This window comes from Lutjanus erythropterus, chromosome 23 (genome assembly GCF_056507025.1).
Source record: "Lutjanus erythropterus isolate fLutEry1 chromosome 23, fLutEry1.hap2, whole genome shotgun sequence".
NCBI lineage: Eukaryota > Metazoa > Chordata > Actinopteri > Lutjaniformes > Lutjanidae > Lutjanus > Lutjanus erythropterus.
In genome coordinates this window covers 2,597,893-2,625,603 of record NC_139339.1, presented here as the reverse complement: position 1 = coordinate 2,625,603, position 27,711 = coordinate 2,597,893, and the positions used below count along the sequence as shown (strand labels likewise).

The 27,711-nt window shown below is 41.4% G+C and overlaps 1 protein-coding gene across 1 annotated transcript; it reads right to left on the bottom strand.

Moving 5' to 3' along the window:
* On the bottom strand, positions 1-26,776 carry sh3gl2b (SH3 domain containing GRB2 like 2b, endophilin A1). The gene is made up of 9 exons (XM_084712831.1): positions 26,234-26,776; positions 4,276-4,344; positions 4,090-4,162; positions 3,849-3,992; positions 2,729-2,862; positions 2,489-2,647; positions 1,865-1,968; positions 1,634-1,764; positions 1-460 (listed from the first exon to the last, which is right to left on the bottom strand). The coding sequence occupies exons 1-9, from the start codon at positions 26,276-26,278 to the stop codon at positions 264-266; spliced, it is 1,056 nt and encodes a 351-aa protein (XP_084568957.1). The 5' UTR covers positions 26,279-26,776; the 3' UTR covers positions 1-263.
* Positions 26,777-27,711: the final 935 nt, after the last annotated feature.

Below are 27,711 nucleotides of genomic sequence, written 5' to 3'. Positions count from 1 at the left end.
AGTCCCTCTCTTCTCCCTCTCTTCTGCATCTCTCACGCTCAAAATCCTCTTCTTCTCCAATCACTGTCCTCCTGCCTCGCCTCGTCCGCCCCGCCTTCCTTCTCCGCTGCAGTCATTTCGGTCCGTTTTGTGAAAGCAGAATCGCACAGAAGCACAGAAGAAGAAGAAGAAGGAGGGCGTGGTTTGTTGTTTTTACGCAAATACAGGCTGTTTTCAGGGTGTCTGGATTGGTCGGGGGGAAAGGGTCAGGTTGTTGGCGGGGCCTAATGAGGGAGCGGCACCAGGATATCCACGTAGTTGATGGGAAAGAAGCCCGACTGGCCGTTGATCATGCCCTCGTACCAGTTGTCGTCGATCTGGTTGGTCAGGGTGATGACGTCGCCCTCCTTGAAGCCGAGCTCGCCTTCGTTCTCGGGCTCGAAGTCGTAGAGTGCTCGGCAACAGGGCTGGTCCATGGGGGCTGTGAGGGGACAGAAGCAGGTTTAGTCAAAACTGTAAAGGAAGTGATAAGACCTTCAGTGTCTGAATTTGACGGTCTAACTGAGCTGTGTCTTTTTGAACAATTTATAGGTTGAAAATCTTTTCTTCTACGATTACAAATGTCCGTCTGTATGTGTGTATGACTGTACTTCACATATCTTGAGAGCTGTACATCTGATCCACTTCACGCTTGGCGGATGTGCTGCTGAAGACCCAGTGTCAAATCGATCGAGTGAGCAGTTCTGGACAATACTGCAATCAGAACTTCTGGAGGCCAAGTAATCGGACCCCTCTGAACGGGCTCGTGCTCCAAATGTGTCAGACTGCATGATCTAAAATTCTTGCTATGATTTGGCCAAGAGATAAAGTAGACTACACAGCAGACCCTGACCAGTTATAGCTTGATGTCTTTCACAACTTGTACATAGGAAGTTGGAAAGGTGGTGCCACAAACCACTGACCATTCCTCTTTTCAAGGTTTCTGCAGGTTTCAACAAATTCAATTTAATAAGAGCATTATGGCTTCAATTTAAGACCTATTTTAAGTCCATACTGGTGAAAAAGCACAAGCGATGTCAGACCAGTGTTTAGTTACCATGTGTAAAGTCCAGAACACCCTCAATTTTAATGTTGGCGTGATCCAAATGCTGCCCGGACGTCTCTCAACAGAGTTCCAGGAGTTACCACTGTTAGGTTGCATAGGGCTGAATTTTGGGCCGAATACTGGGTCATGGTTTTTTCCTTACATCAGCTTTCACAGCCTTTATACATTAGTTCCTAATTTCTTCCACAAGGTGAGATGGATTTCAAATCAACCATGAACTAAACTGCACTGTTCTTGAGCCAAAATCAGATTATTGGATTTCAGACCTCGTAAGAACCTGAGGAACCCCTTTTGTCTCGTCATGTTTACAGTCGAGCGTGGAGGAGTGCTCCTGTCAGTCAACATGTCACTGAAGTTGTCAAATGAGTCAAGGGAAATTCTGACACACTGATCATTTTGTTGGGACCTCATGACGTGTCCCAGACGCTGTACTGCTTGGGATAAAACAAGCAATTCTTGCGCCAGATGCTAATGGCGTCCCACGTCTGCGGGGTCGGGACATTATTGCTGTCCGATCCTGGCGCTCATTCAACAGCCCAGGGTCTCTACCTGGTGATCTTCCGGGCGATTTGGCAGAGTGTATCCCTCCGTTGTGGCTCTCGCTGGGCAGCAGCAGCTCCAGGGTCATTCTGGGTTTCGGAGCGTACTCCTTCCTCGGTTTACTGGACACTTCTTTTATCCTGGACAAAAGCCAGAAGCAGTCAGAAACAGGTTTGTGTATCCACATCGATTCATTTAAACTGGTGTATTTTTATCACAGGTAGGCACATCGATCGATACCTGTCCTCCATCTTGCTGGAGAGCTGCTGGAGGATTTCGGCAGAGCGGCTGTGGTATTCCAACTGAGCCTGAACCAACGCTGCCAGCTGGCTCACCTGCTCTATCTGCAACACACACACACACACACACACACACACACACACACACACACACACACACACATATGTCTTTACACTACCGGCTCTGTTCTGTACCCTGCTGGGCCTGAGTCTGGCTCAGCACAGCACAGCACAGCGATGCTGCCCTTTGTTTTTTTCCACTGCAGTTTTAAACACACTGGGATGCTGTTGAAAACTGCGTAGCTATAGCAACAGGAAAACCATATAAACATCAACAATACACACGGTGAATATTTGACTATGTTTGTGTCCTTTCCCAGCACTTTGAAGCTGTATTTTTATTCTGACATCCATGTTTGTTGTTATTTTTATAAATGTGCAGAGGACACAGCCTGATTCGTATCCTGTTTCCACCAGTTTTTGCAGATATTTATTCAACATTTCACTTTCAATACTTTGAAATGTACATTAGATTCAATTCATTAATCAATTCAATGAGATAATAATTCACAGATTAACTGATGGAAACAGATCATCTGTGGTTTCAGAAGTAGATGATCCTTACGTCGCTCTCCAGCAGGTTAAACATGCTCTGCTCTGCGATCTCTTTGCTCTCGTCGAACTTCTCCAGCGCCTGTTTGATTTCATCGTCCTGGACTTTCCCCTGACGCTTCTTCTTGTAGTCAAAGTCCAGACGGCGGCCCTCCATCTTCTTCAGATGGTGCTGCAGCGGACGCAAATATTTAGTCAGACAGAACCCATAAGATGAAACTATTCAATAATATGTTTTTTAAATTAAGTTCACCTGTATCTCTTTGAGGTCTTTGTCGTGGAGGTTCTGCAGCGGGTCGATGAAGTTCTGTTTGACCTCCATGTCCAGAGCGTCCTTCACCTCGCCGAGCTCCTTCATCGCCTCGCTGGCATCGATCAACGCCAAACCTGGAAGGAAAACAGAGAGAGGAAGAAGATGTAAAGAAGGTAAACAGAGAAACAGTGAGACAGCAAAAGAGATTTTCCTAAACACTATTTAAATAGAGACAGAGCTTTCCATTGATTTGTTTCGTGGTTTGTGGACTGTATAAACACAACTTGACCTTGGTTTCACCTGATTTAAATTTAATAAGCTGCCTTCTTGTGAACGCCGCATTCAAGATGTGTTTTATCTGTGGTGGTAGAAGAGCTCAGACCTTTTACTTAAAAGCAAAGGTTAAAGTGAGAGACTTTAAGATCTTATCCTGAGAGCCATCACTGTGGTGACTTTTAATTACAATGTTTGGCGAGTCACTCTTCAGAAGCTGCGCATTTGTCATTTTGGTGACACAACTGAAATAAGATCGAACTGAATTTCGGCCTCAGTCAACTCAAAAAGCTGCTTTCTAAACATGTGGACAGACAGTAAACAGTGATTTGGTCTTTTACAGGACAAAAACTTTGGGACATCAGCATCAAAAACTGGAATAAATCCACGGTTATGGTTAAGTTACTGCTCGCTGTACATTATCCTTCACATAACATGAAGTTGTAACATTAAACTTTTCATGTTACAGCAAGATAAACAGTATATCGTAATAACAAGAAAAGTTTCTTTTTAACAACTTAAGTTTGTCGTAATAATGTAAAAATATTTTCTTATGACAGTAAACTTTTCATGTTCTTTTAAGAAACTGCAATGATGAAACATTTTGAATTAACTACCTCTAACTTCTTCTCCATGGGCAGCTAAGGTTTATGGGTACTGTAGTATTCTGTAGTCTGTAGTAGTCGACTGCAATGCCAAGATGGCAGAGTCACTGAATTAATGCTGGTGGTCATAATGTCCAGACTGACGACAGCATTCACTTCACAACTTTATATCTGAAGAGTTCAGCTTGCAGCTAGCAGGCGTTTCCAGTTAGCACAGTTAGCATGTGTACATTCACACTTACCGAAGCTGGACTCCTCCCCTAACTCCCGCCCAAACTTCAACATGGCGTCTCCCAGGACGCTCTCGGCCTGCGGGTAACCAGGTCCTTTGTCCTGCCCGCGGATCTTTGACATGGTGTTGATCATACTGAGCTTAGCTCTGGACGCTGCGGGGAGACAGGATCAGATTATTACTGACTGATGCTGTGTGAGGCTGCAGGTTAACTGTGTGTGTGTGTGTGTGTGTGTGTGTGTGTGTTTTACCTGGGTTAGGCTGGAGGTATTCTGTAGTTTTGGTCATGATGTCCAACACTGCTCTGCTGGTGATGTCCACCTTCTGCAGATGAAAACACATCAGAGAAAATGTGAGAGAAAAGCAACATAAAACTAATTAATTATGATCAAATATTTACTCCAAACCTATTTTTTTTTCCCGTCTACAATATTTACCTTTTCCATTTCTTTGAAGTCTTCATCTAGCTTGGTTCCTTCTGCTCCTCCGACCTTCTCACTGACTTTCTGTAAATAAAGAAAGAAACAAATGGAGAGTTAGTCGACCAGAAATGTCTTAAACCCACTCAGAGAGGAGAAAGACTGGACTGTTCTCAGAGTCATAACGGAGAGAAAACTGTGAGATGAAAGCGAGAGGAGAGCAGAGGAGAGAGCTGTCGAGGCGTAAAAAAGGAAATAAGAAATGTAGGACAAAGAGACAGACATCAAAAAGAAGAGAGGCGACAAAATGAAAAACAACATCACGTCTGATCGCGTTTTGTGCCAGTTTTAACCTTTAATTCCTCAGTATTATTGTTCACGTTATTAAAATATAATAAAGCGAGTCGAGGACACTTCATCCTGACTTCATCCGTCTAAAGCTGCTTCATCGAGGGCCGAGTGCCTCCCTGCAGAGTTTCACTGGGATCCTTTGAAGGTTTTTCACATTAAAAGCTGCTGAACTCTGAGAGGAGTTCATAGAAACAGAGTCATCAGACGTCTCGACATGGATTTAGGTCAGTTTCTTTTCATCTTTTCTTATGAGTCTGAGTATGAAGGTTACAGATTTCTGCTCGTCTTTGTACAGAAACATGAAAACATGAAGTCTGTGAGGCTGCAGAGTTTCCTGTTTGTGAGCAGCTCACAATAAAGAACAGGACACTGTCATGTCTGACAAGCTGGAAGCAGATAAAGGTCGACATTTTTGTGTAAAAAAATAACTTTAACCTTGAAGCATAGTTCAAAATTTCTTTGCATTACAACGTCTGAACATTTATCTTCATTAATTAACACAATGCTGGTTGCTCTGTTTGTTGTGCAGAGTTTGTTTGTTGTGTTTTTGCTCTCCATGAATAAATGCATTGTTTGATTTTGAAACAGTCGCCTTATGTTGTTGTTATTTAGCCTCTATGAAATGTTAATGACAGTATTAAGTGTTTATAGTAGCAACAGCAGTAGTTTTCTGCAGTAACTCTGAAACTGACCTGTGTGCATGTGACAGGTTTTGTAACGGTGCACACTGGAAAAAAGGGCTTCCCTGAAAGTCACTGTGTAATTTGAAACCTGCCGTGAACCAAATGATCACTTAATGAACTAATCTTTTCAGGTTCATTACAAAGCTGTCTGGAGGATTTACCAACTGGAATTTCTACCTCAACATGACAACAGTGTGCGAAGTCAGCGAGGAGTTTAGACTCAAGAGATCGAGGACCTGAATCAGCTGCTCGAGTCTTTCAGAGCCCAAACAGAGAGTTTTATGAAATAAATTAAAGTTGTCAAACTTATTCTGACACCAGTAGTCCTGCCAAGTTCTGCAGGTCTGGAGAATAAAGTTGGTTAAAAAAGTGTGAAACCAATAAATTACATAATGTAGAAGCTGTTGTGTAACAACTAACCGCAGGTGGCTTTTCTGGCAAACTCTTATAAACCAAAGATCTTCTCTGGAGCTCCATCAGATTAATGAGGCTGCAACAATTACTGAGACCACAGTAACTTCAAATGGATGAAAACAGGCGGGGGAAATTAAGCAGACTGATAAATGTGACATATTCATGATTATATTCAGGTGACAGACGACCTTTGACCACATGCTGGTGTCATGTGACGACAGGAAGTGCTGCAGACAGACACTTCTCGCTTTCTATTCACCTCAGGTTGCGGCGAAGGAGGAGGAGGAGAGCGGGATTTTCCACAATCGTGACTCACATCAGCCACCCACACAACAGTGGGCTACAGACACACACACACACACACACTCTTACTCATGCAGAATATATAAATGCATTCAGCGAGGTGACGTACAGCAGCAACAGGACAGAGGACTGCAGAGATTAGAACCAAAATGTTTACTTTGAAAAGTAGCTGCATTAACAGCTTCAGGTCACAATAATAAACAATAGATCATTTTTGCAACATAGACATTTAACATGAAGGCTGATAATAAAAAAGCTGAACAATGAATCAAAATATGATCAGAATGTGCATCACAAATAAAGCTTTGTGTTTCTACAGAGACGCCCGCGTCTGAAAATGAAATGCCATGTTTACCACGCCCACTAAAATCATGACTCATACTGTAATTGCGATATCTGCAATAATTGCACTATGATTGTTTTTGGCTCATCATTCAGCCGTATATGACAATAACAGTTATTTCCCACGACAACAACCATAAAAACCACAGAAGAAGAAGAGAAGAATTAAAATGTTCCCTGTTATCATTTATACTGATGTACAATTTTGATATACTTTCCTTGAGTATTTTCATTTTATGCTACTTTAGACCTTTACTGGTAACTAGAGATCAGTGATGGAAGTAACTAATTAGAATACTCAAATTACTGTAATTAAGCAGTCCAGGTCTTTCATCTGCATTTCTGTAGCCAATCAGGTGACCTGATCACAAACAGGACATGTGGACAAAAAACCAAAACGCTGCAGCAGCACAGGTTTGGAGTGAGGATGTTAAAGACTAATCATTAATTAATTAATCAGCATTAGGAAATGTTACGACCCCCGAGTTTGGGCTCGGGGATGAGGGGTGTTTTCTGATACCTGCACAGACCCGACCTGTTCTGAGAGCCACTCTGCACCACCTGACCTCAAAGTATGTTTTTATCAGTGACCTGAACCTGCAAACGCTCGACCTTCTGCAGCGCAGCTGTCAGGACTGAACACTGAGGAGCTCTCCGAGGTGCTGAAGCTGCTGCTGGAGCAGCTACAGGCTGTCAGAGCCTTTCTGTCTCCTTCATCCACAGGAGGGAGACGAGGCTGAACAGACACACTGATTGTTCCAAACTTTGTTCTTTATCGTTTCGTCCCTCCAGGACTTTTGTGGCCTAAAATACCAGATTTCATAGCAGCTTTTGGAATAAACTCTGAAGCAACTTGCAGTGTTTTTAGGCATATTTTGCAAAGAAATTGCAGGAGGAGGAGTTTTAGAAGAAAAATCATTAAAAACAAAAGGCATCTTGTTCCAGAGAAGAACAAAGAAACAAGATCTTGAGTTCAAATACACTTGTACTTTGTACTTAAAGGGACATTTCAACAATTCGGCTCAACAGTTCAAACAATTCAGACGGATAAACAGCACTACAGGCCAGATGAAAAATATGCATTTCTGATAATGGGGTGAACTGTCCCTTTAAGTACCTTTTCATGTGTTTTTATTGAGTATTTAACCCGGATTACAAAAGTTGGAACGTTGTGTTAAATGTAAATAAAAGCAGAATGCAATGATTTGCAAAAACCTTTGCATCTAAATTCAATTGAAAACTGAACAAAGACAGAATATTTAATGTTCAAACTGATAAACTTTATTGTTCTTTTTTTTTTAAATATAAACTCATTCTGAATTTGATACCTGCAACATGTTCCAACAAAGTTATGAAAGATGGAGTATTTTTGCAGTAAAGTACATTTAGTTCTTCTGCCGCTGCACACATGGAAGCTCGTTACGTAAACACTCAAATTAAAATTGACAGTTTGTTCAACGAGCTACTAATGTTCTCTCTGTGTGCGTGTGTGTGAGTGTGTGTGTGCGTGTGTGCAGCGGATGTCACACGTTGTCTTTATCAAACTAACAAACCATGCAAACATGAAGGTAAACGTGTGTGTGTTTATGTAACCGCTCACACACCTGAGCACCGCGTGTGTTACACAGGGTGAGCTTTGATCAGAGTCGTTCTGATGGAGCGAAATCAGAGACAGATGGATCAGAGTGTGTGTGTGTGTGTGTGTGTGTGTGTGTGTGTGAGAGAGAGAGAGAGAGAGAGAGGCGAGAACAGTTTTTTTAAAAAAAAGGGTCTATTATTAAATGTAAAAACAATACAAACCATGGAGGAAGAAAGTGAGAAGGACAGACAGATGAGGAGGAAGATGCAGTTGCCATGGAGACAGGGATCTGACTGGGTCCTCTTGTGTTTCCAGGAACCACACAGACACACACACACACACACACAGTAAGTTGTGTGTGAGGAACAGTGAGTGTGGTAGCAGAGAGGTGTACTGACACTTCGTTACATAACTGTGTGTCTCTCTCAGTACAGTCAGTATCTGTTCCACTGTTCCACTGTTCCACTGTTCCACTGTATGACATCAGGTTAGTTCTGTTTATTACGTTTATTACAGCTCACAGGACGTCTGATCCAGAAAGATGCTACAGAAATTAATGTTACGAATAAAAAAACAAAACAAAACTGATATTCTGCACAAATAAGTCTATGCAAACTATCAAAGTAGTACAGTAAACAGGAAGTAAAATGTTGCCATGGAGTCAGTTAGTCAGCTGTGGGCTTTGGGCTTCATTTTTTCATGATTTTAGCAAATTAGCACAATTAAAAGTTAGTCAAATTAGCTTTTAGCAGCTCCTGTTTGCAGTGTAAACATGGATGCATTGGTTTACTGTGATAATGAAGAAAAATTAAAAACATGATGATTCTCCGGAAAGTTTTGCAGTTATAAGGAGAAAAAACAGGAGTAGCGTTTTGACCCAAAACCGCTATTTTTGCCTCCACCATCCCCTTCAACTGCCCTGCACCCCCCTGAGGAAATCATACAGGTCCAACGCTGCACATGTCCTGCAGAGGGCACCGTGCAGAGATTCTGTATGAGGTTCTCTTCCTTCCACAAAGCCACAGAAAAGTTCAGCACACAGATGAAGTAGAACTAACCAACTCTCAGACCACTGAGGCATTAAAAAACCCATCTGCTCTTCTTCTGTCTCCTCCTCCACTTTTAATTTCTTTTGTCTCCTCACATATATTCTTTCCTCCTCCTCCTCTTCATTTTTTCTTCCCTTCCTCCCCTCGTCTCTTCCTCTCTAACATCAGCCCCCTTTTTCTTGCTGAGTCACTCCCAGAAAAATCAGTTTAATCACACATTACAAGTGTCTGACAGCGCGGAGGTCAGAGGTCAGAGGTCACGGCGCCCTGACAGGAGATGAAGCAGATATCCCTCCTCTTCCTCCTGACATTAATCTGGCATGGGGGAGAATTAGCCTATCAGGAGGAGAAATAAGAGCCGGGGAGGAGAGCTTTGGCAGCCGCTCTCGGTTCATCTATCAGTCTGAACGGCTGCCAAAACACTCAGACGCCATCTTGGACTGTAGATGGATTAAAGGCTCGATTGATGGCCGGAGCCGCTCAGGCTGTTTATCCAGAATGTAAAACGTCTGTTGTAGGAAGAAAAGGAAGAGTTCAACCCAATTTTAGAGTCTCATCAATATTTATAAGCCTCTGATGGCTTTTGGCTTTTAAAAAAATGTTTTAGTGGCATAAAAAAAGCAACAGAGGCGCAGTTTAAAGGGTCTTAATTACCCAGAAATCATCATTTAATGATTAATTAGAAGCCCTGAGCTTGTGGTTAATCATTTCTACTGTGGTGCATTCAGGTGTTCAAACAAAAAGACTGAAACATGAAGCCTGTAGCAACGGCATTGTCCAGTTTTAACCGCTTCACAGTGTTTCTTGTGATTTAAAGTCGGCTGAACAGAGTTCACAACATGGCCAAAAGTATGTGGACAGACCTTTTCAAATACTTGTTGTTCTTCCTGGTTTGTGTTTGGCACCATATTTTCAACAGCCATGTTTCCGTTCAAAATGTATCACAGATTTTAACAAGTAAGTCAGCAAAAGGAATTAATGCTTTTTTCATCCATCTTAATGTGATTATCAAAGCTCATTTATGCTAAAGGTTTATGCATACAGATACGGACGGATCCTTCTGTCTAACTAGCGTTAGCATGTTAGTTTGCAGCTACAGAGTTCACCAACAAGCCCTGAAAGTAGTTATAAGTAGGAGCTCCCTCCTCCTCTGCCCACAGAAGTTTTCTAACTTTTACTTTTTTGTGTGTTTTAAGTTGACTTCCCTGAATCCTTGGAAAGCAGAAATATCACGCTGTGGGAAGGAGGTGAAGAGGTTGAGCTGTCAGCGTTGCTGCTGTTGCTTTCAGTTTCATCACCTTCTGTGTGGAGCAGAATTTAATGAAGACAAACAAGGCTGCAGATCATCAACAGACACACGACATGCAGACACATGACAGCTACAGATTTACATGTGTTGCTTTGACATGAATCACAAAATCTATTAACCACCTAAGTTAACCATTTGTAGCATTTATATCTGGGGTTTTATTCACTTTTAGCATATAGAACTGGACTCTTAACCATTTTTAGCGCCTGAATCTGGGTTCTTATTCATTTTTAGTATGTATAACTGGGTTCTTAACCATTTTTAGCCCTTCTATCTCAGAGCCAGAGATGATTTTATAAGAGAAAGTGTCAAACCTTTGTCTCCGTGCCAGGTTTCTACACACGGTCTGTTTATTTTAACTGCAGCGGGGAAGGACGGACGGTTATATCATCAGGTGCAGAGGATTGCTGAATGTTCAGGAAAAATTATGCAAGCTTTCACCGACAGAGAACCCAAACATCTATTTTTCCTCCCAGCTTAAAATATCTGAGGAATTATGACTCGTCTCCTCACGAGTAACTCGTCAGAGACGGAGAGGCAGCTTAATTAGAGACGGAGGGAGGTTCAGTCCTGCAGTAAATCACACAGAACGACTCGGAGCTGAAAGAGAAGAAGACAGAGACAGTTCTCTGGTGTTTTATGTGTGGAGCTACAAATCAGTTTGAAGAGATGAAAGTACATCAGCAGAGACAGAAAGAGACAAAAAGACGGGACGGAGAGACAGACAGGCAGGGATCAGTGAGACACAAAGACAGAAAGAAAAAGGTCAGAGGAGAAGAAGAATAAAAACAGAAAAAGTTTAGTTATGAAGGAGCACAGGGAAAATAAACTCTGTAAACTCATTTCCACCTGATACTAACAGGTGATCTGATATATTATCTGGATGATATTAATTTATTCTCAATTTTGACCACATTATGATTCAAAGAATGTGTAACTTGTTTAATAAGAATAATCTGATAAAGGGACGCTACAACAGGTAGTTTATTGTTTTGCCTGGCAGCTGAGACGGCAGGAAGGTCAGAGTTTGGTAACTTTTCAATTTGTTGGCCAAAGTCCTTTCTTAAAGCAGCATAAATTTCGACATCAACATCAACACAAACTACCTCAGATACAGAAAGATTTTAAATCGAGATGGTAGAAGTCTCAGTTCTCTTTCCTTTTAGCTCTGGTTTGGTCTCCACCAGCTGGTGAGAAAATCTGTCTCTTTAGCCGCTGTGCAGGTGAAGTTTAAAAAGCTGAGCTCGAAAAGACCCAAGCCTGACAAAGTTTTGTCCGAACCCGACCCGAACCCATCCTTCATTAGCATTTTTCAACCCGAAACCCGATCACACTTTTCTCAACAAGCTTCCCTCTGTGTACTGAACTGTGGGAGTTGGCAGTGACAAGGACAATACATGAGGGGATTAAAAAAAATACTACTATTACTGATAATAATGATAATGTAAGTCCATGAAATATTTCCCGACCCAACCCAAACCCGCTGGGTTCAGGCACAGATCTCAGAACCAGAACAGTAAATGTCCCACAGAATCACTGTTTCTGTTCCAGATTTTAAAACTTTTCAAAGGTATGTTTTTGGTTTAAGTTTTATTTTATTATACCACGCTGATGATTGATTCTTAGATCCAATAATAAACAGATAAAAAAGGATCTACTGTCATTAAAATATCATATTTAAAGGTTATATAAGCATGCACTCTTTCTGAAAAACATGCAAAACTATGGAAATATACGGAGCTGCATGTTAGAGTCCCTGTCTAAGCTGTTTTATGACACTGAGTCATCCTTCTCTTGCAGGGCCAAGGATGGAAGCAGAAACAGAAGAAAAGACGGAGTGAAAAAATGAGAAAATGATGAAAAAGATGTGACAAAAACAGCAGAAACATCAGCCAGTCTGTGTGAAACAGCAACAAAGCTCTGAGAGGGAGACAGAGGGAATCGATTGTAATTAGATGTCTGTTTAACACCGAAGGGCACGAGGACTCGCAGAGACAGGGATCACACACCCCCCCGCTGTCCTCGGAGGACATTAACTGATTCTGTCCTCCATCATATCATCCATTTATCACAGCAGTCCTCAAAATCTGATCCCCCTTTGAGTCGAGATCAGAATCTATCACTGTCTCAGAGTGGAAAAATGGAACAAACAGACGAGACGGGTCTGAGAGACTGATCTCAGACGGGACAGGAGAGATCTGATCAGGAGTTTGATGGAGAGGAGGACGAGGACAGAACGAAGGCAGAAATGAGACGACAGAAGGAGAAAAGGAAAAACAAGAAAAAATGGTGTGAAAAAATGTGACGTGGAGGAGAGAAGAAGAAGAAGAAAACAGGAGTGGAGGATGAGCTCCATGTGTTGCATTATAATTCCTGCAGGTTTCGGCGCTCTGCAGACGCATTTTAATTCTCGGGAGGCGGCGGTTTGATTCCAGCAGGAAGCCTCTGACCAGCTGCAGTGCAGCAACTCAGAGACACAACAGCAACACCTCAACAACACTGATGAATTATTAACTACAACAACAGAGGAAGAAGAAGATGAAGATGAAGAAGGAGTAATTGCAGTTAGGTCTTTCCTCTCACGGTCCACTGCACTAATCTGATCCCTGCACTTCCTGTTCACAAGTTAATGAGTTTATTTCTGTCTTATATATATAAAATTGCGGTGTGGACAAGTGAAATATCCAGATCACAGAACCAGAACCAAATCACAGACAGCAGCATCATAATGAGGTGCTGCAGAGATGACCTGACCTAAGAATCTTTGTTCTCCAGATGAAAGAAAACAAGTTTGTTTGGCGCAGACCTCAATAAATAATCCATCACTATGATTTTAATTGCTTTTTTCCCCCCCAGTGAACATAAACTGATCATTTCTTGCGTGTTTCTCTCGACTCTTTCAATAACGATGATTAGATTGTCCAAATTAACATTTTTGGTTCTGGAGAAAAGCATAAGTCTGGTTTTGTCTGCATTTAAAACAAGCTTAAGATTATTGAGTGCAACTTCTAAAACAGTAAAACGGTGTTGGAGAGATTCAACAGCAGTGCAGCACGAAATGGTATCATCTGCGTAAAGATGAATGCAACATCCAGTGATGGCAGAAACAATACTGTTAATATAAAGAGTGAAAAGAGCAGGTCCTGGGACTGAGCCCTGCAGGACGCCGTTACAGTATTAAAACAATAATTATGAGTACGGTCACTCTCGTTACTCGTCTATAAAACTCATCTCTGATCACTTCAATTTGAAAACTGGTCACCATTCACTTCCACTCTCTGGGAGATTCTGTAACACTGTTTTCCTGTGAAACTGAAGTTTTATGGACTAAAAAACTTAACCTGACCTTCAATCGGCATAAGGGTGAGTAGATAATGACTGAATTTTCATTTTTGGGTGAACTATCCCTTTAAGGAGATTATGTTTTCATTCATCTATAATCACCTGAAAAAAGAATTACTTGTTAGAATAAACTTTTATATCTACAAATGGTGCAGGTTTTCTTTCACAGAGGCCTCCATGTTCTCCTACGTCTAAAAACACATTTTTCTATAGATACGGATATTCTGATCACACAAAACAAGATAGATATGAATGATCACGTTCTCTACACAAACAACTGCACAAATGTGGTCGTCAGCGTCTGTACACTTCCTGACTTACAGCCAATCATCAGTCTTCTGTTATCTGTAAACACACGATCTGGTACGTTTGTAAAAAAACAGCTTGACTGAACCAAATGTCATCTCTAATGGAAATCCGGTGAGCGGGACAGTGAGTCACCTTTTCATTTATTTTCAGTCCTTGAGATTCTCCTCTGGGAGTCATCTTAATGCACAATCAATTCCTGATCGATAGCTGGTCAATACACAATGAGCGGCGAGTGCCAGAGATCTATGACTGCTCGTGTTCGTGTGATCAAACGCTCTGGATCAATAAAGAGCGGAGAAGAAACTGAATGATGCAGGTTTCAGTCAGTAAAGAGAAACTTTAGTTTTTCATATTCTCACAGCTCCTGAGCTGCTGAAGGTTAAAGACGCTGCAGGACGACAGTAACATCTGTCATCGTGACTTAGAGACGCCTCCGTATAATTACTGTAAACAAATGAGACATTATGGACAACATTTCCCATAAATCCTGTCTCCACCTGTCGCCAGATGGTTCCTGCTTCAAACAAACAAACAAACATCTCACTCTGAGCGAAAGCCACAAAACGGTAAAGTAAAAAGAGAAAAATCATAAATATTTCTTTTTAAACATTTTGTAATATCAGATGTGAAATTTAGACACGTGTTCATTACATGTCGCCTCTAGGGGGCGCCTGAAATGTGAAAAGTTTGTATCTGTATCAAAATGGATACAGATGTTCGGCAGATGATCAAAATCAAGAGTTTTGAGTTCAGATTTGTTCAGATTGGCGCCTCCAAAATAAAATGCCCTTTCATGCCAGGGTTTATTAAGAGCGCATCTCATCATCATCATCATCATCATCATCATCATCATCATCATCAGTGCCGGTGATGCTGCAGTGTTTTCAGACCTCTGCAGAACCAGAGAGTAAAATGTTGTTACTAACAGGAACAAGTCCAAAACTACAAAAACAAAACACGGGTTGTAAAAATCTGAATCTTGATCCTGTTAACAGGCTTCAGTAGCTTTTTAGTCCTGTGAAACTGTGTGTGTGTGTGTGTGTGTGACAATGAGTTATATAACAGGAGTCGCTCTCTGCTGCTCTAACACTCAGTCACAGTGTCACATTAAGAGCAGAGACTCTGTGTTGAGAAAGAAAGTGTGAAAACAGGTGAGAAAGACGAGAGAAATCGGATGAAACAGAGAGAAAAACATCAGACTGGATCTGCTTCTGCCTTCGTTTATATTCAGATCATAAATCCAACGTAAAGTAAACTGTCAGAGAGTCTCAGCTCCATTCATCAGCTGCTCAAGTCACGATTCACTCGCCGCCAAACCGCTGCGTACGTGTGTGTGTGTGTGTGTGTGTGTGTTTGATGGGGTTTAGGGAACGCTCCTGTCACACTGATGAAGATAACTGATCAGCTGCTCCGTAATGAGCAACACCATCCTGTGGTTTTCCAAACTAAACCAAAGCCTTCTGGGAAACTTCCTACGGGAGACGAAGAACCACAAATGACTTTTTAAAGCAACAATCTGCTCAAGTTTAAAGTTCTATGTCACATGGCGTTGCATCAGTATTATACTTTTTATTTAATTTTTTAATCATTATTTTCCACATTTATAGCTAACATGCTGCACGCCACCAACCAAACTCCATACAGTTTTCTGTGCATTTAAAAAAAATCTAAATTCTAAATTTTATTCACTCATTTAAAGAATGATATTCATTGCGCTGTAGAAACTCCTGTGATGCAGCCTCGTGTTTTTATGCACCAGAGGTTTGGAACAGACTCCCACCACAAATCAGAAAACCTCTGTTAACGGTTTGGGCCTCCAGCCAATAGCAGCCCTCAGTGAAACACAGCCACCAGCTGACAGATTTTAAGCCACAGACTTTTAATAGAACTAGAGGAGATACTATAACTAAAGCTCTTCCTAAAAGGAGAGTGAGTCTGTGGTTGATGAAGAGTGACGTGTAGTTTACCTGTTTTCTGTAGGACGGGTCGTGACCGGGGTTAGCTTAGTTAGCAGGAATACACAATATCATAAAAAAAAGTCATATTGAGATTATGATGTGCATTACGATTAGTGGAAATGATCACTTTTGCGTCACAATTTTCATTTTCGCTGAAAAAAAAAACAAAATCTTGATAATGTGATATTAATTGAGGTGTAAACCAAAAAAACTAGAAGATTTTTGGGTCAGATAACTTCTGCAGCCCTACAGAACCTCAGTATAACGCTGTTTCCTCATGTAGCTTTCCTTTTTCAAAAAAACTGCAATTTCACACTTGGCCATGTTGCATTTTTATTGCAATTAATTGTGCAGCCCTCGTATCAGCAACAGTGAGTGTGAACTAAACTATAAAATCGAATGAAAACTGAAATAAAAACGCACAATGACAGCGTTAATCCGCCTGGCTGAGACCGTTTGTGTCTCTCGTCCCTCCACCTCTCAGCTGTGACTCCACCACATTATGAGTCGAGTCCATTCAGACTGTGAGAGCGTTTCTGTGGCGGGGCCCCGCGGGGCCGCCCTGTTGTGGCTCTTTAGAGAACCACTCAGGATTGATGGAGCAATAAAAACGGCCGGCAAAGAGACACATACTGTAACAGCAGGCTGCTGTAATCTAGACAATCACTGCAGAGCTGGAAGCAGCAGCAGAGGAGGAGAGGAGGAGGAGGAGAGAATATAAGAAGTAAAAACACAGAAGAAGAAGAAGACTGATGGTGAGACATTAGTATGCATGGACGCTCGACAATATGTTCACTGTGTCTTCATAAAAACAGAAAATATATGAAGAGGAGAAGAAAATGAAACAGAATGAAAGAAAGAAAAATGAATGTGTGGTTTTATCTCCGCTGCTGCAGATCGATTTTCTTGTTTCAGGAGATAAATAGTTCACACACAGACACGCACACACACACACACACACACACACACACACACACACACACACACACACACACACACACACACACACACACACACACACTCGGACCTCTGGTATCTTCAGAGGCGAGCAGACCGTAACGTCAGCGCCGATGTGTCAATGTGTCACTGCAGCTGCCAGACGGTGCTTTTATTTTGAAAGGGGAGCACAGGGTCAGAGCGCTCAGAGGAAAATCATCAACATGCAGGAAGCTGCTGGAAAATACGATCATATATTCTGCTGCATTAATCACTGTTTTCACACTTGTATTCAGATTAAGTTTATGTTGTGTTTGTTTGTGTTCTTAGGACTTTTTTATCTTTTTGACAGAAGTATGGAGTATTGTTGTTTTTTTTAATATACCAGTGTTACATTGAAATTTAAAATTCTGGTATCATGACAACTCTAATTTGTTTTAATACCTGAACTTAATATTTTACCACAAGAACTCCCAGAGCTACATCTTCTCCTGCGTCGATGTGTAATCCAGCGTGGCTACTTTACATCTTTAGTTATTAGACTTTTGTGGACTTTGTAAAAATTAGTAATTTCAAGCTCATCATAAAATAATAACTGGAGGTTTAGAGCTGCAGTGATTAGTCGCCAAATTAATTGGTCAGTTGACAGAAAAATAATTGCCAATAACTATTTTGATTTGTTACTTTTCTGTTTTTTATTTCCAAATCAAGTTAACTATAGAAAAGAATCAAAAACAGACAAGAACAATAAAAAAGAGAAAGAAAAACACAGAAAAACAGAAAAAACTCACAGGTGAGACGCTTTTCTCTGTTTTATATCACATTAAACTGATAAAACAGACTTTTAAAGACGTCACTTTGGACTTTTTTCTGATACTTTGTAGAAAAATAATTGAAATTACAACTGTGTTGAGGTTTTTGTTTTTAGGCTTTTATCGGATGTGATAAACACTAAAACACTGTAGACAATTGAAGGTGATAAAAATATTGATCATCACTTTACAATTTTTCACACATTTTCTATTTTCCAATATTTGAATATCATAAAAATATGGTATTGATTGACTGTACAGCTCTTCTCTCTGGCATCCAGCATGTGTGGCTCCGCCCCTGATGTTTAAACTAACCAATCAGAGTCTTTCTGCCTCAGTGAACATGACTGTAATCCTCCAGCTGTCAATGATTTTAAAAGGAAGATGTGATTTTCCTGAATGGCTGCAGCTCCGTCAGCTGACAGTGATCAGAGGTCAGAGGTCATAAATCTGACAAACACACCTGTAACTGAAGGTAGGCGAGGGACCACACACACACACACACACACACACACACACACACACACACACACACACACGGGTCTCCCTCCTCTGCTGCTCCGACACGTGCTACGCCCTCAAGGCTGATCAATTATTGAGCAAGAACCAACCAGAGCTCAGTGTGTGTGTGTGTGTGTGTGTTTGCATCAAGCCTGCTCTGTCTTCACACGTGTGTGGTTGCCACGACAACACCGTCTCCTGAAGTGGAGAGGGGCGTGTTTGATCTGGAGGAGAAAACAGATTCAGATTCTTCTTTATTTAACACAATCCGTTTTTGTACAAATCGATAAAAAAGACGATTTTAATTTGAAAGAGCCTGCTTTTATTTTAAATTCCTTCATCTCGTCCCTCTGTCTCTCTGCTTACATTTTCTCCTCCTCTTTCTTCATCCATCATTCCTCTCCATCGTCTCCCTTTCGCTCTTAAACGTCCCTCAGTATTACAACATGACACGTTAGCGACATGCTAACACCAAATCCAACAGGATAATCTACAAAATAAACACTAAAACAACATAAAACAACATGACAAAGTCAGGCACACACCAGTCATCAAGAATAGAGCTGCAACTAACTATTACTTTCATGATGGATGTCATAATGGACAGAATAATGTTTGCTCTTATGGCGTCTTCACACTCCACGCTGGAGCAGTGTGTGACTCGCACACGCTGCGTTTCTGCTGCGAGTTCTGACTTTTCTACAAAGAGTTTGCAGGCGAGTTTGAAGAGAAGAAAAGAGCTGTTTTCCTCATCGCTCAGAGATGGAGGGATGGATAGAGGGAGAGGAGAAAAGAGGGAAAGAAAACAAAGCACTGCCCTGCACCTGATTTTATTTCCTGTCAGTGACGTGCTGCACAGATGTAGACAATGAAGCTGATATCACGTCCATATGACTGTCAACAGATCTTTTTGAATGTGGATGACGCAGAACCTCTGAATCTCTCTCTGCCGCTGGTTGTTTTAAAAGATGTCAGCTTCCTGCACCAGTTCTCCTGCTGCTTCTCCAAACTGAGGGTCTACTGTCAGTAATACACTGACTGTGGATAAAGAACTTCACACTTCAATAAATCTGACCATCCCTTTAAAGCATAATCAAAAAACAGGAAGACTTCTTATTAAAATAAAATACTGAGGTTGTTGAGGTCAGTAAAAGCCACAATATGAGAATTTAGAATATTTCTAGTCTTAATTTCTTTCATTTCCCTCTTTTACTTCTTCAGTTTGACTACTTCTTTTTCCTTCCACTTCCTCTTCAGTCGTTCTGTTTGTCTCTTTGTCTCCGTCCTCTTCTGTCTCCTCCTGTCCTGCGTGTCTCTGTACATCTGAGCTTGATCTCTGTATTTCTCTCCATCTCTCTCTGATCTCTCGCTCATGTTTTATTCACACAGGTGCTCTGTCGAGGTGTCCCATTTCCTGCCCCTGCCGGCAGCGGCGGCCATCTTGGTCGAGGGCACAGTGACAGAGCGGTCGGCTTCACGCCGCCGCCGCCGCGGCCCTCGGCCCTGCTTTCTGTTATCCATCTGCTGGGACTCTACAGCCACGCATGTAAACACTCACATGCTGAGATGTGTCCTAGATTAAAGTCTCAGTGGACAGTCGGTATCAAGTTTTAATGTTCCCTCTCCTCACATCTGATTGGCTGATTTACCATCAAACAGCCAATCAGAACAAACCTGAGAGCACGATCCCAATGAACCCTGATTGGAAAATAAGAGGACTCACTTGCACTGACTTTTATTCTCCAAAAATTCAACATAAAAAACACTTCCTGGTTAAAGAAAGTTTACAGATCGATGATTTCACTTGTGCCACTCAGATCTGAGATAATCCTGGTTCAATTACACAAATATGTTCATGTTGAAACTGTTAAGAGCTGAATTTTGACTTAAAGAAGTAAGAGACTCCAGTACACCTGAGAAAAATGTATGAAGGGAACCCTACCATGATTATTTCTTTGATTAGAGGAATTATTCTCAGACTTACAGTGAATGTTTGTCCTGGTTGATTTGGAAACACCTGCAGTAACAGCAGGTGTATTTTAATTCCCCAGAAGACAAATCAAAACAACCAAGCAGCAACTTCAGCGGCTGCAGAGTGAAACCAGCGCAGAAGTCCTCAAATTAAAACGCACGTTTGCATCCTGGTACAAAAAACAGTTTTGGTCTCTATGGTTAATTTCCCCGTTTGTGACAACAACACAGAGGCTCTTTTTTAAAGCTTAAAGTTGTGAATAATTAAGGGCGTCCCGCCATTGGTCGCTTACCTCAAGTGGCATCGCGGCGCCACTATCTACATTTTCAAAGTACCCAGGAAACAAGAGAACAACCTCCTAGTTGCAGTTTATGAACTGAAAACAGCAAATTAGCATCTGGGATGCTCATGCTACGAACGTAAACAAGCTAACAGCTGTTAGCTTTTCTTTTGCAGCGATGTAGTCATTTTAATGCCAGAGTTCACCTCCTGACGTGCAAATATTCCACCAATGCAAGTTCCCCTCCACATTATTTTGCAGCAGCACCGTCACTGCGTCCTCGGCTTAGTGCCCACCAAGAGCTGAGTCAGACACAGAACCACCACACTGAGCTTCATGACGGCTCATCAGAAACCTGTGGGTGACGTCACAGACGCTCCGTCTGTCCGCTATTTATGACACAGTCTATAGTATCAACCACTGGCAGCAGCTACAGTGTCAGAAAATCAACAGAAGAAGAGAAAGTATGTGTTTACAGTGCAGCCAAACAAACTCAGAAATGATCGATTGATTCACGGCTAGAGAAGACGGTGACACTAAACTCATCCAACACTATCTTCATTATGTGAAATGGCCACATGCACCATTTCCTCTGAATTCTTTGTACATGGATGTTCAATCTGAATGATGTGCAGGAAAGTAGCCTAAAACACAGTTCAGTACTGGTGAATATGAAAGTCTACACACCAGCATTTTTAACAGACTTCTGACACTTCTGTTACTTGTGCTCTGTTTGCTGTGTTGTATAATTTGAATGTAAAAATGTCCATAAAGTGGAGGTGAATCTAAATAACAAAGGCTTTGTTTCAGAGTTTAGAGGTAACAGACGGTGAAGGAGGGTAAGAGTCAGTGAACAAATTGCTCCTCTTCAGACAGCAGAGAGGGAAGGAAGCAGCACGGCTCAGTTTACAGAAAAACAAGAAGTGAAATCAGTTTGTTCCACTTTGAGCTCGCTGTTTTGTTGAAATCACTCCAACATGAGTCTGATTTCATGATGATCGTCCCTTCAGAGGGTCGGGATTTCCCTCGCTCTGTTATTTTTCATGCTAACTCACATTTTTCAACCTGTAATTACTTTGTAATGCTCGAAGTTGTGTTGTGGCGGCTCTGCATATAATCATCTGTAATTATCCATCACCTCTGCTTCACAACATCCACCCCGTTGCCCCCGGTTACAGGTCTGTTTGTGCTGCACTCTGCTTGGCGCGGCCATGAATAAACCATACTGATGAACTAGATCACAGCGGCTTGCTGGTTAATCAACACCAGCGGCTCGACCAATCAGAGAAAGATAAAGTGTATATATAGACAGACAGATTTTGCGTCTCCTGGTTTCCAGAGTTACCCGTCTCTGACGTCGCGTGCCGCCCGCCCGCCAGCCCGCCCGCCACCCCCTCTCTTCCAGTTAATGTCTGCTGTTGAATCACGGATCTATTCTGAGCCTCGCTTCCTGCCTGCTCCCATCACTGTTGACATCTCACCTCTGAGAGTCGACGCCACGTCTTCGCATCAAACATGTGACTCATTTTGTTTCATTTAATCCGACAATGTGACACAAAGCTGCCGGTTTTACTACATTATCAACAAAGAAGACACGTCTGGATTTGTACCCTGATCGATGCCTGATTGGTCTGTGATTCAGATCGATCTCTGAGTCACAGGATGAGTCTGATGATTATCTACAATTTTAGGGCCGTCCAGAACTATAATTGTTTTTTTTTTTAGTTGAATCAGATGGATGAGAAAACTTGTCTGGGTACTTTACTCTTGATTAATGTCCCCGCCTCTTTTTGGGTGAAAACAGGTGAACTAATTTAACTGGTGGTTAATACAAATTCAGAAGTCTTTGCCAGTTTAAATACATAAACTAAGAAAAAGAGACAAAATGTATGAGCAAAAAGTTGCAACTCTACTCTACTTTTAACTTAAAGTGTTTTCCCTCTTTAACAAATTAAAAAATACAAGAAGGCAGTCATGACCTCAGCAAGCAAAAGATTTTTTAAATTGCAATATTCAATGTATTTTTACGTCTCATTGTAAAAAAACAGTGTGTTTGACAGTTGATGTTGTCTTCTGGAGCTGTCTGATCCTTTGTCTGTGTCTGTGTCTCTTCCTCTGTCTGTGTCTGTGTCTCTGTCTGTGTCTCTGCTGCTGCTGTACTTTTTATTTCAGTTTCCAGTTCTGTTCTGCTGCAGTGACCCAGTTTCCCCCGCAGGGATCAATAAACATCATCTCCTCTCTTTATCAGCTTCGCTTCATCTGACAAATGCAACAAATGTGCAAGAATTTGTCCCTTCGACAGTCGGGATCAAAGACGGAGGCGGAGGAAGTGGATTCCTCCTCCTGTTTCCCTCTCTGTTGATGTCGATCCGGTTTATTTTACACTTCGTAACGACGTTAGTGAAGCTCTCAGGGTCACTTTACAGTATCAAAGTGTGAAATAAATAACAACATTTTCATTGATTTGGGCTCAGTTTCTCAGACAGTGGAGGACAACACAGTCCAAAAGGTTGATTTGTCCATATCTGGTTTATTGACGCTGCTATAAAATAAGGCTTTATCATGAGTGCATGCATTTGTTTGTTTTCCAGGACCTACAACAACCCCAGACTACAGAGCGCTAATGATCAAATATAAAACAGTGAGGTGGAAAGTGGGACAAAGATGACATGTTGTTAAAAAAAACGCAGTATGTCAGTATTTTGATCTGGAAAGTTAAACATAAGGTCGTATGTAGGCTGTGAGGAATGAGTAACCAGACTCAGCACAGGCATGAGGACGTCAACCTGCAAGGAGAGCAGACTGCTGGCGTTAGCATGGCTAATGTTAGCTACACTCTGTAAACCAGTATTACATCATGATAAGTGTTTTTGTTTATTTTAAGATAAGTCGACTAGTCTAAACTTAAATTTCTGCATTAGGAGCAACTCTAGCTCATGTTAGCATGCTAATTTCTAACCCTAATGAAATCGTGGTTTACCTCTATGCTGCACCAACATTATTTCTGCTAAACTTTAGCCTGTTAGCATTGTCATTATGACCATGCTAGCATGCTTTCATGCTGCCTCCAGAGCTGCTGTTGACTCTTTTAGACAAAAACGTTTCCAGATTGTAATTTCAGCAGAAACATGATGAGATGAACAGTTAGTGGAGGTATAATCTGTTTGGGTGAACAGACGACAGGTTGGTCTCGACGAGACACTGTCTGTCCGTCTGTCAGTCACATGACACTCTGTCTGCCTCCGTCTCTCATTCACACCCAAAATCAAACAGCCGACAGCAGCGAGGCTAAAAGGTCAAAGGGATTCCTCCTCGTGAATCTCTCTCTGTTCGTGTCGGCGTCTGTTTTTCTGCTCTGAATCCAAACCTGTCGGCGTCTGTTGACACTCCTCTGTCTGCTGTTACAAAACAAGAGACACTTCTTGATATTCAGAGGTGATCGTGATGAATTTAATTTAATTTCATACCTGCATTCAAAATGAAAATGAAGGAACGATGGAGGGATGTAAAGAGGGCGAGAGGAGAGGGAGGATGGAGGGATGACTAGCGGGGGAAATGGAAAACAGAGGGGTGAAGGAGTGATTATAATGTGTGTGGAAACATGATGGAGGGATGACTTCAGACACATAAGGACAGACAGTGGGGGTGGACACATTAGAGAGACGAGGACAGATGAATGACTACAGGGGAAAAAGGAAGACGGGGGGAAGGGAAAATGATAAAGGGATGATGGAAAAAGATGACTGTGGAGAAGAAAGAAGATCGAGGAATAAAGGAGGGAAGAAATGATGACTACAAGAAAAAAGATGGACGCCTTTGAGGGACAGAGAAGATGAGGGGATGATGGAGGAGTGGAAAGGCAATTAGGAAGATTAAAAAGGAAGGAAGGATGTTTAGAGTGACAGAGAATGACGGAGGGTAAAAAGAAAGATGGAGGATTGTCATGCAAGAATGATAGAGGGATGTGAATGAAAATGAGGGATGAATGAAGGATGGAAGCATGTTTTTGTTAAAGACCGAGGAATGTGATGGAGGGTTAAGGAAGGAAAGGAAAGATGGAGGGTTAAGGAAGGAAAGGAAAGATGGAGGGTTTAGGAAGGGAAGGAAAGATGGAGAAGGGCAGATGTTTAGAGGGACAACAGTTGGTAAGAAGCATGTCTAGGAAGGATGGGTAACACTTTATATGAATGGGTGTGCATAAGCCTGACATAACTCTGTCATAACCATGTTATAACACCTGTCATCAACATGAAGGCGTCTTTATCAATGTTTGACTGTTGTCATTAGGTGTAATTCAGCCAGTTATGTAGTGTTAATGCCACATTTACAATGTTTTTTTCTTATGACAACTTCACATTAACCAGACAACAATGTTTCAGTTATGACAACTTGACATGAGCCCAGACACTAATGTCATTTTCATGACAACTTGACATAAGCCAAGACAACAATCTTTTTGTTATGGCAACTTGGCATACCAAGACAACATAACCGCTCATAAACATTACATTAGACTGTTGTATGGGGTTAGTTTTGACTGTCATGAGACCATTATAAATGTGTCATGAGTAGTTTCTTTGACCTCAACCACAGTGATAGATTTTCGACTTGTCATAAAGATGTCATTAAATGTTGTAAGGACATTTGGATGACAGAGCGCAGTCAATGTCAATGTCAATTTTGCATTAAAAATGACATAACTGACCGAATTACACCAGACGAAAACATTGATAAAGACTCCTTCATATTTATGACAGGTGTTATGTCACTCTTATGCACACCTCTTCAATTAAAGTGTTACGAAAGAATGATAGAAGAACAGGACGGGATAGATGAAGGAATGACTACAGAGGGAAAGAAGGAAAAGAAAAGAAAAAGGAGTAGTTATAAGAATGATGGATTGATTAGAAAATAGATTGAGGGATGCAAAGAAGGGAGGACGACAAGGAAGACAGAGAGATGAGGAAAAAGAAAGATGTTGGAGGAATAGAATAGAAGGATGGAGGAGTGTTGGACAGACGGATGATGGATGGAGGGATGAGCACAGAGGGAAAGGGGAAGAAAAAGAAGATGAAGGACTAGTTTCAAAAATGATTGGTTGATCAAAACGGATGTAGAAAAGATGGAGGGATGTTCAGAGGCACCGTAAAAGAAGAAGAAAGGACGATGGAGGGAAGTTTGGACAGATGTAAAGATGGACAGATGTAAAGGAGGATGGAGGGAATTCCCTGTTGCGTGCAGCAACAGCCAATCAGCTCTGCAGGAAGACGCGCGCGCACACGCGCACACACACACACACACACACACACACACACACACACACACATTCAACTCATATTCTGTTACGTAACATTACTGCGCGTGTGTGTGTGTGTGTGTGTCGACAGGGGGGTATACCCTGCTTCTGATGCCCACCCACACGAAAACACCGCGAGAAAACAGCCTGTAATTTATCACCATACCACCACGTTCATATTAGGAGAAAAATACAATTAAAAAATACAAATTTAAACTAAAGTCACCCCCCTTTTTTTAAACATGAAATTTACACATATTTAAAAATTTGATAAAGATTTAGCCACAATTTTAACGCGAATGTTCTAGAAATTCAAACACAGGGCGTTAAATGGGACAAAAATATGAATTAAATGCTATTTGTTGGAGATATAATCACGATTTTAGTGGGAATATCGCTAATATATCACAAAAAATTCAGTGCCTTCTTCGATTGCTCAGTTTATTATCAATGAAACGGTTTACCGAGAAAATTAAACAGAGAATAAGAAGTGAGATGATAGAAATTAAAATATAAACAGACAAATAGGTCTCTTCTTACCTGGGTGGCTTTATGGAACTGCTTTTTCAACCCCGCGACAGACATCACTTCGGTTGCGGAGAAAAACAAAATAATATTTTAAAAAATCTATATCTGAAGGAGAGACTAGATGCTGCGACCGAGCGAGACGCCGCAAAAATGTCGGTAAATCCTCCGGTTACCGGTCGCCAGACGTCGATGCTGTCCGTTTATTTTTGGTGAAATGTGTGGTGGAATCGGCAGAGCGATGATTGCCAGACCAGACCAAACCCAGCTGGATCTATTTTCAGTCTGAGAGGAGGGACAAAGATCGTCTACTGATAAGATGGATCACACAAAGTGGGGGAACACGTCCGGTGTCTGCAGCCTGCAGGGTACGGAGGACCACGAGGGTCACGGAAATACTAATTAAAGCATTTAATTAATTAATAACTAAATCTAACAAATATAATTAGTAATTAATAAATATGTTCGCAGATATTTTTTTTTTAGATTTCAATTACAAAGTAATTAATTGATTGGTGTTTTAATTAAATTTTAGAAGCGCTTTTGATTCCACAGTGATTCCATCCTATTGTTGTGGTTGCCCTGTGAACCAAACGTCACACATCTTAAACAGAGATAAACAAAACAAGTTTTTTTTTTGTTTTTTTTTATGTTTTAATTCACTTTTTTCTCCCACAAGAGTTACAGTCAGTGAGCTTTTATCCGTCTTAACCTATATGTTTTAATTAAAGCACTTAAAGTTACCTAAAATAAAATGTATGCATGCTAGCTAGCCTGTAAGTTAAATATGATCTACATTTTTTGTTTCTTCTTCTTCTTCTTCTGTCTCAGTCGTGTTGCTATAGTAACGGTGTGCTGATCTCCTGCTGTGTTTCTACAGCTCAGAGCAGCGTGTTCGCTTCCATCTGTCAGGAACAAACGATCTTCGGCAGGGAGGGAGCGTCACGTTTTCTGTGACGTTACCCCGTCGCCCTCCGCCACCCACGAGCCTCCCCGCGTACGTCGCGCCAGAGCACGAGACGTTCGTGCTCTCGTGCTGCTTGTGGAGAATAATAACAATAACGATAATGATATGTTCACGTGACCATACGTGACGGCGCGAGACGGCACATCGGAATATGTAATGAGGGAGAAAAGAAAGCAGAGACGAGCGGGAGCGTCAGAAGCGTCAGGAGCGTCAGGGTTTCAGCACCGCGGACAGCTCAACAGGGGGTACGTGGTGCATTCAAATCTAGCTAGGAAATGGGAATTTTTTACAAAAATAAGGAAAATCCATCAACATGTTTTTCTTTTTCTTTTTTTTTTTTTTTTTTGCGTTAATGAAAATATTGACATTGCAATTTATCGTTCAGAAGTCCCCAGTCACCATATTGAGGTTTGGGAAACACGGATTGTCAACCTTTTATAGACCAAACAACTAATTAATTAATCAAGAAAATAATCGACAGATTAATCGACAATGAAAATAATTAGCAAAGCACAGTGATGAAAAG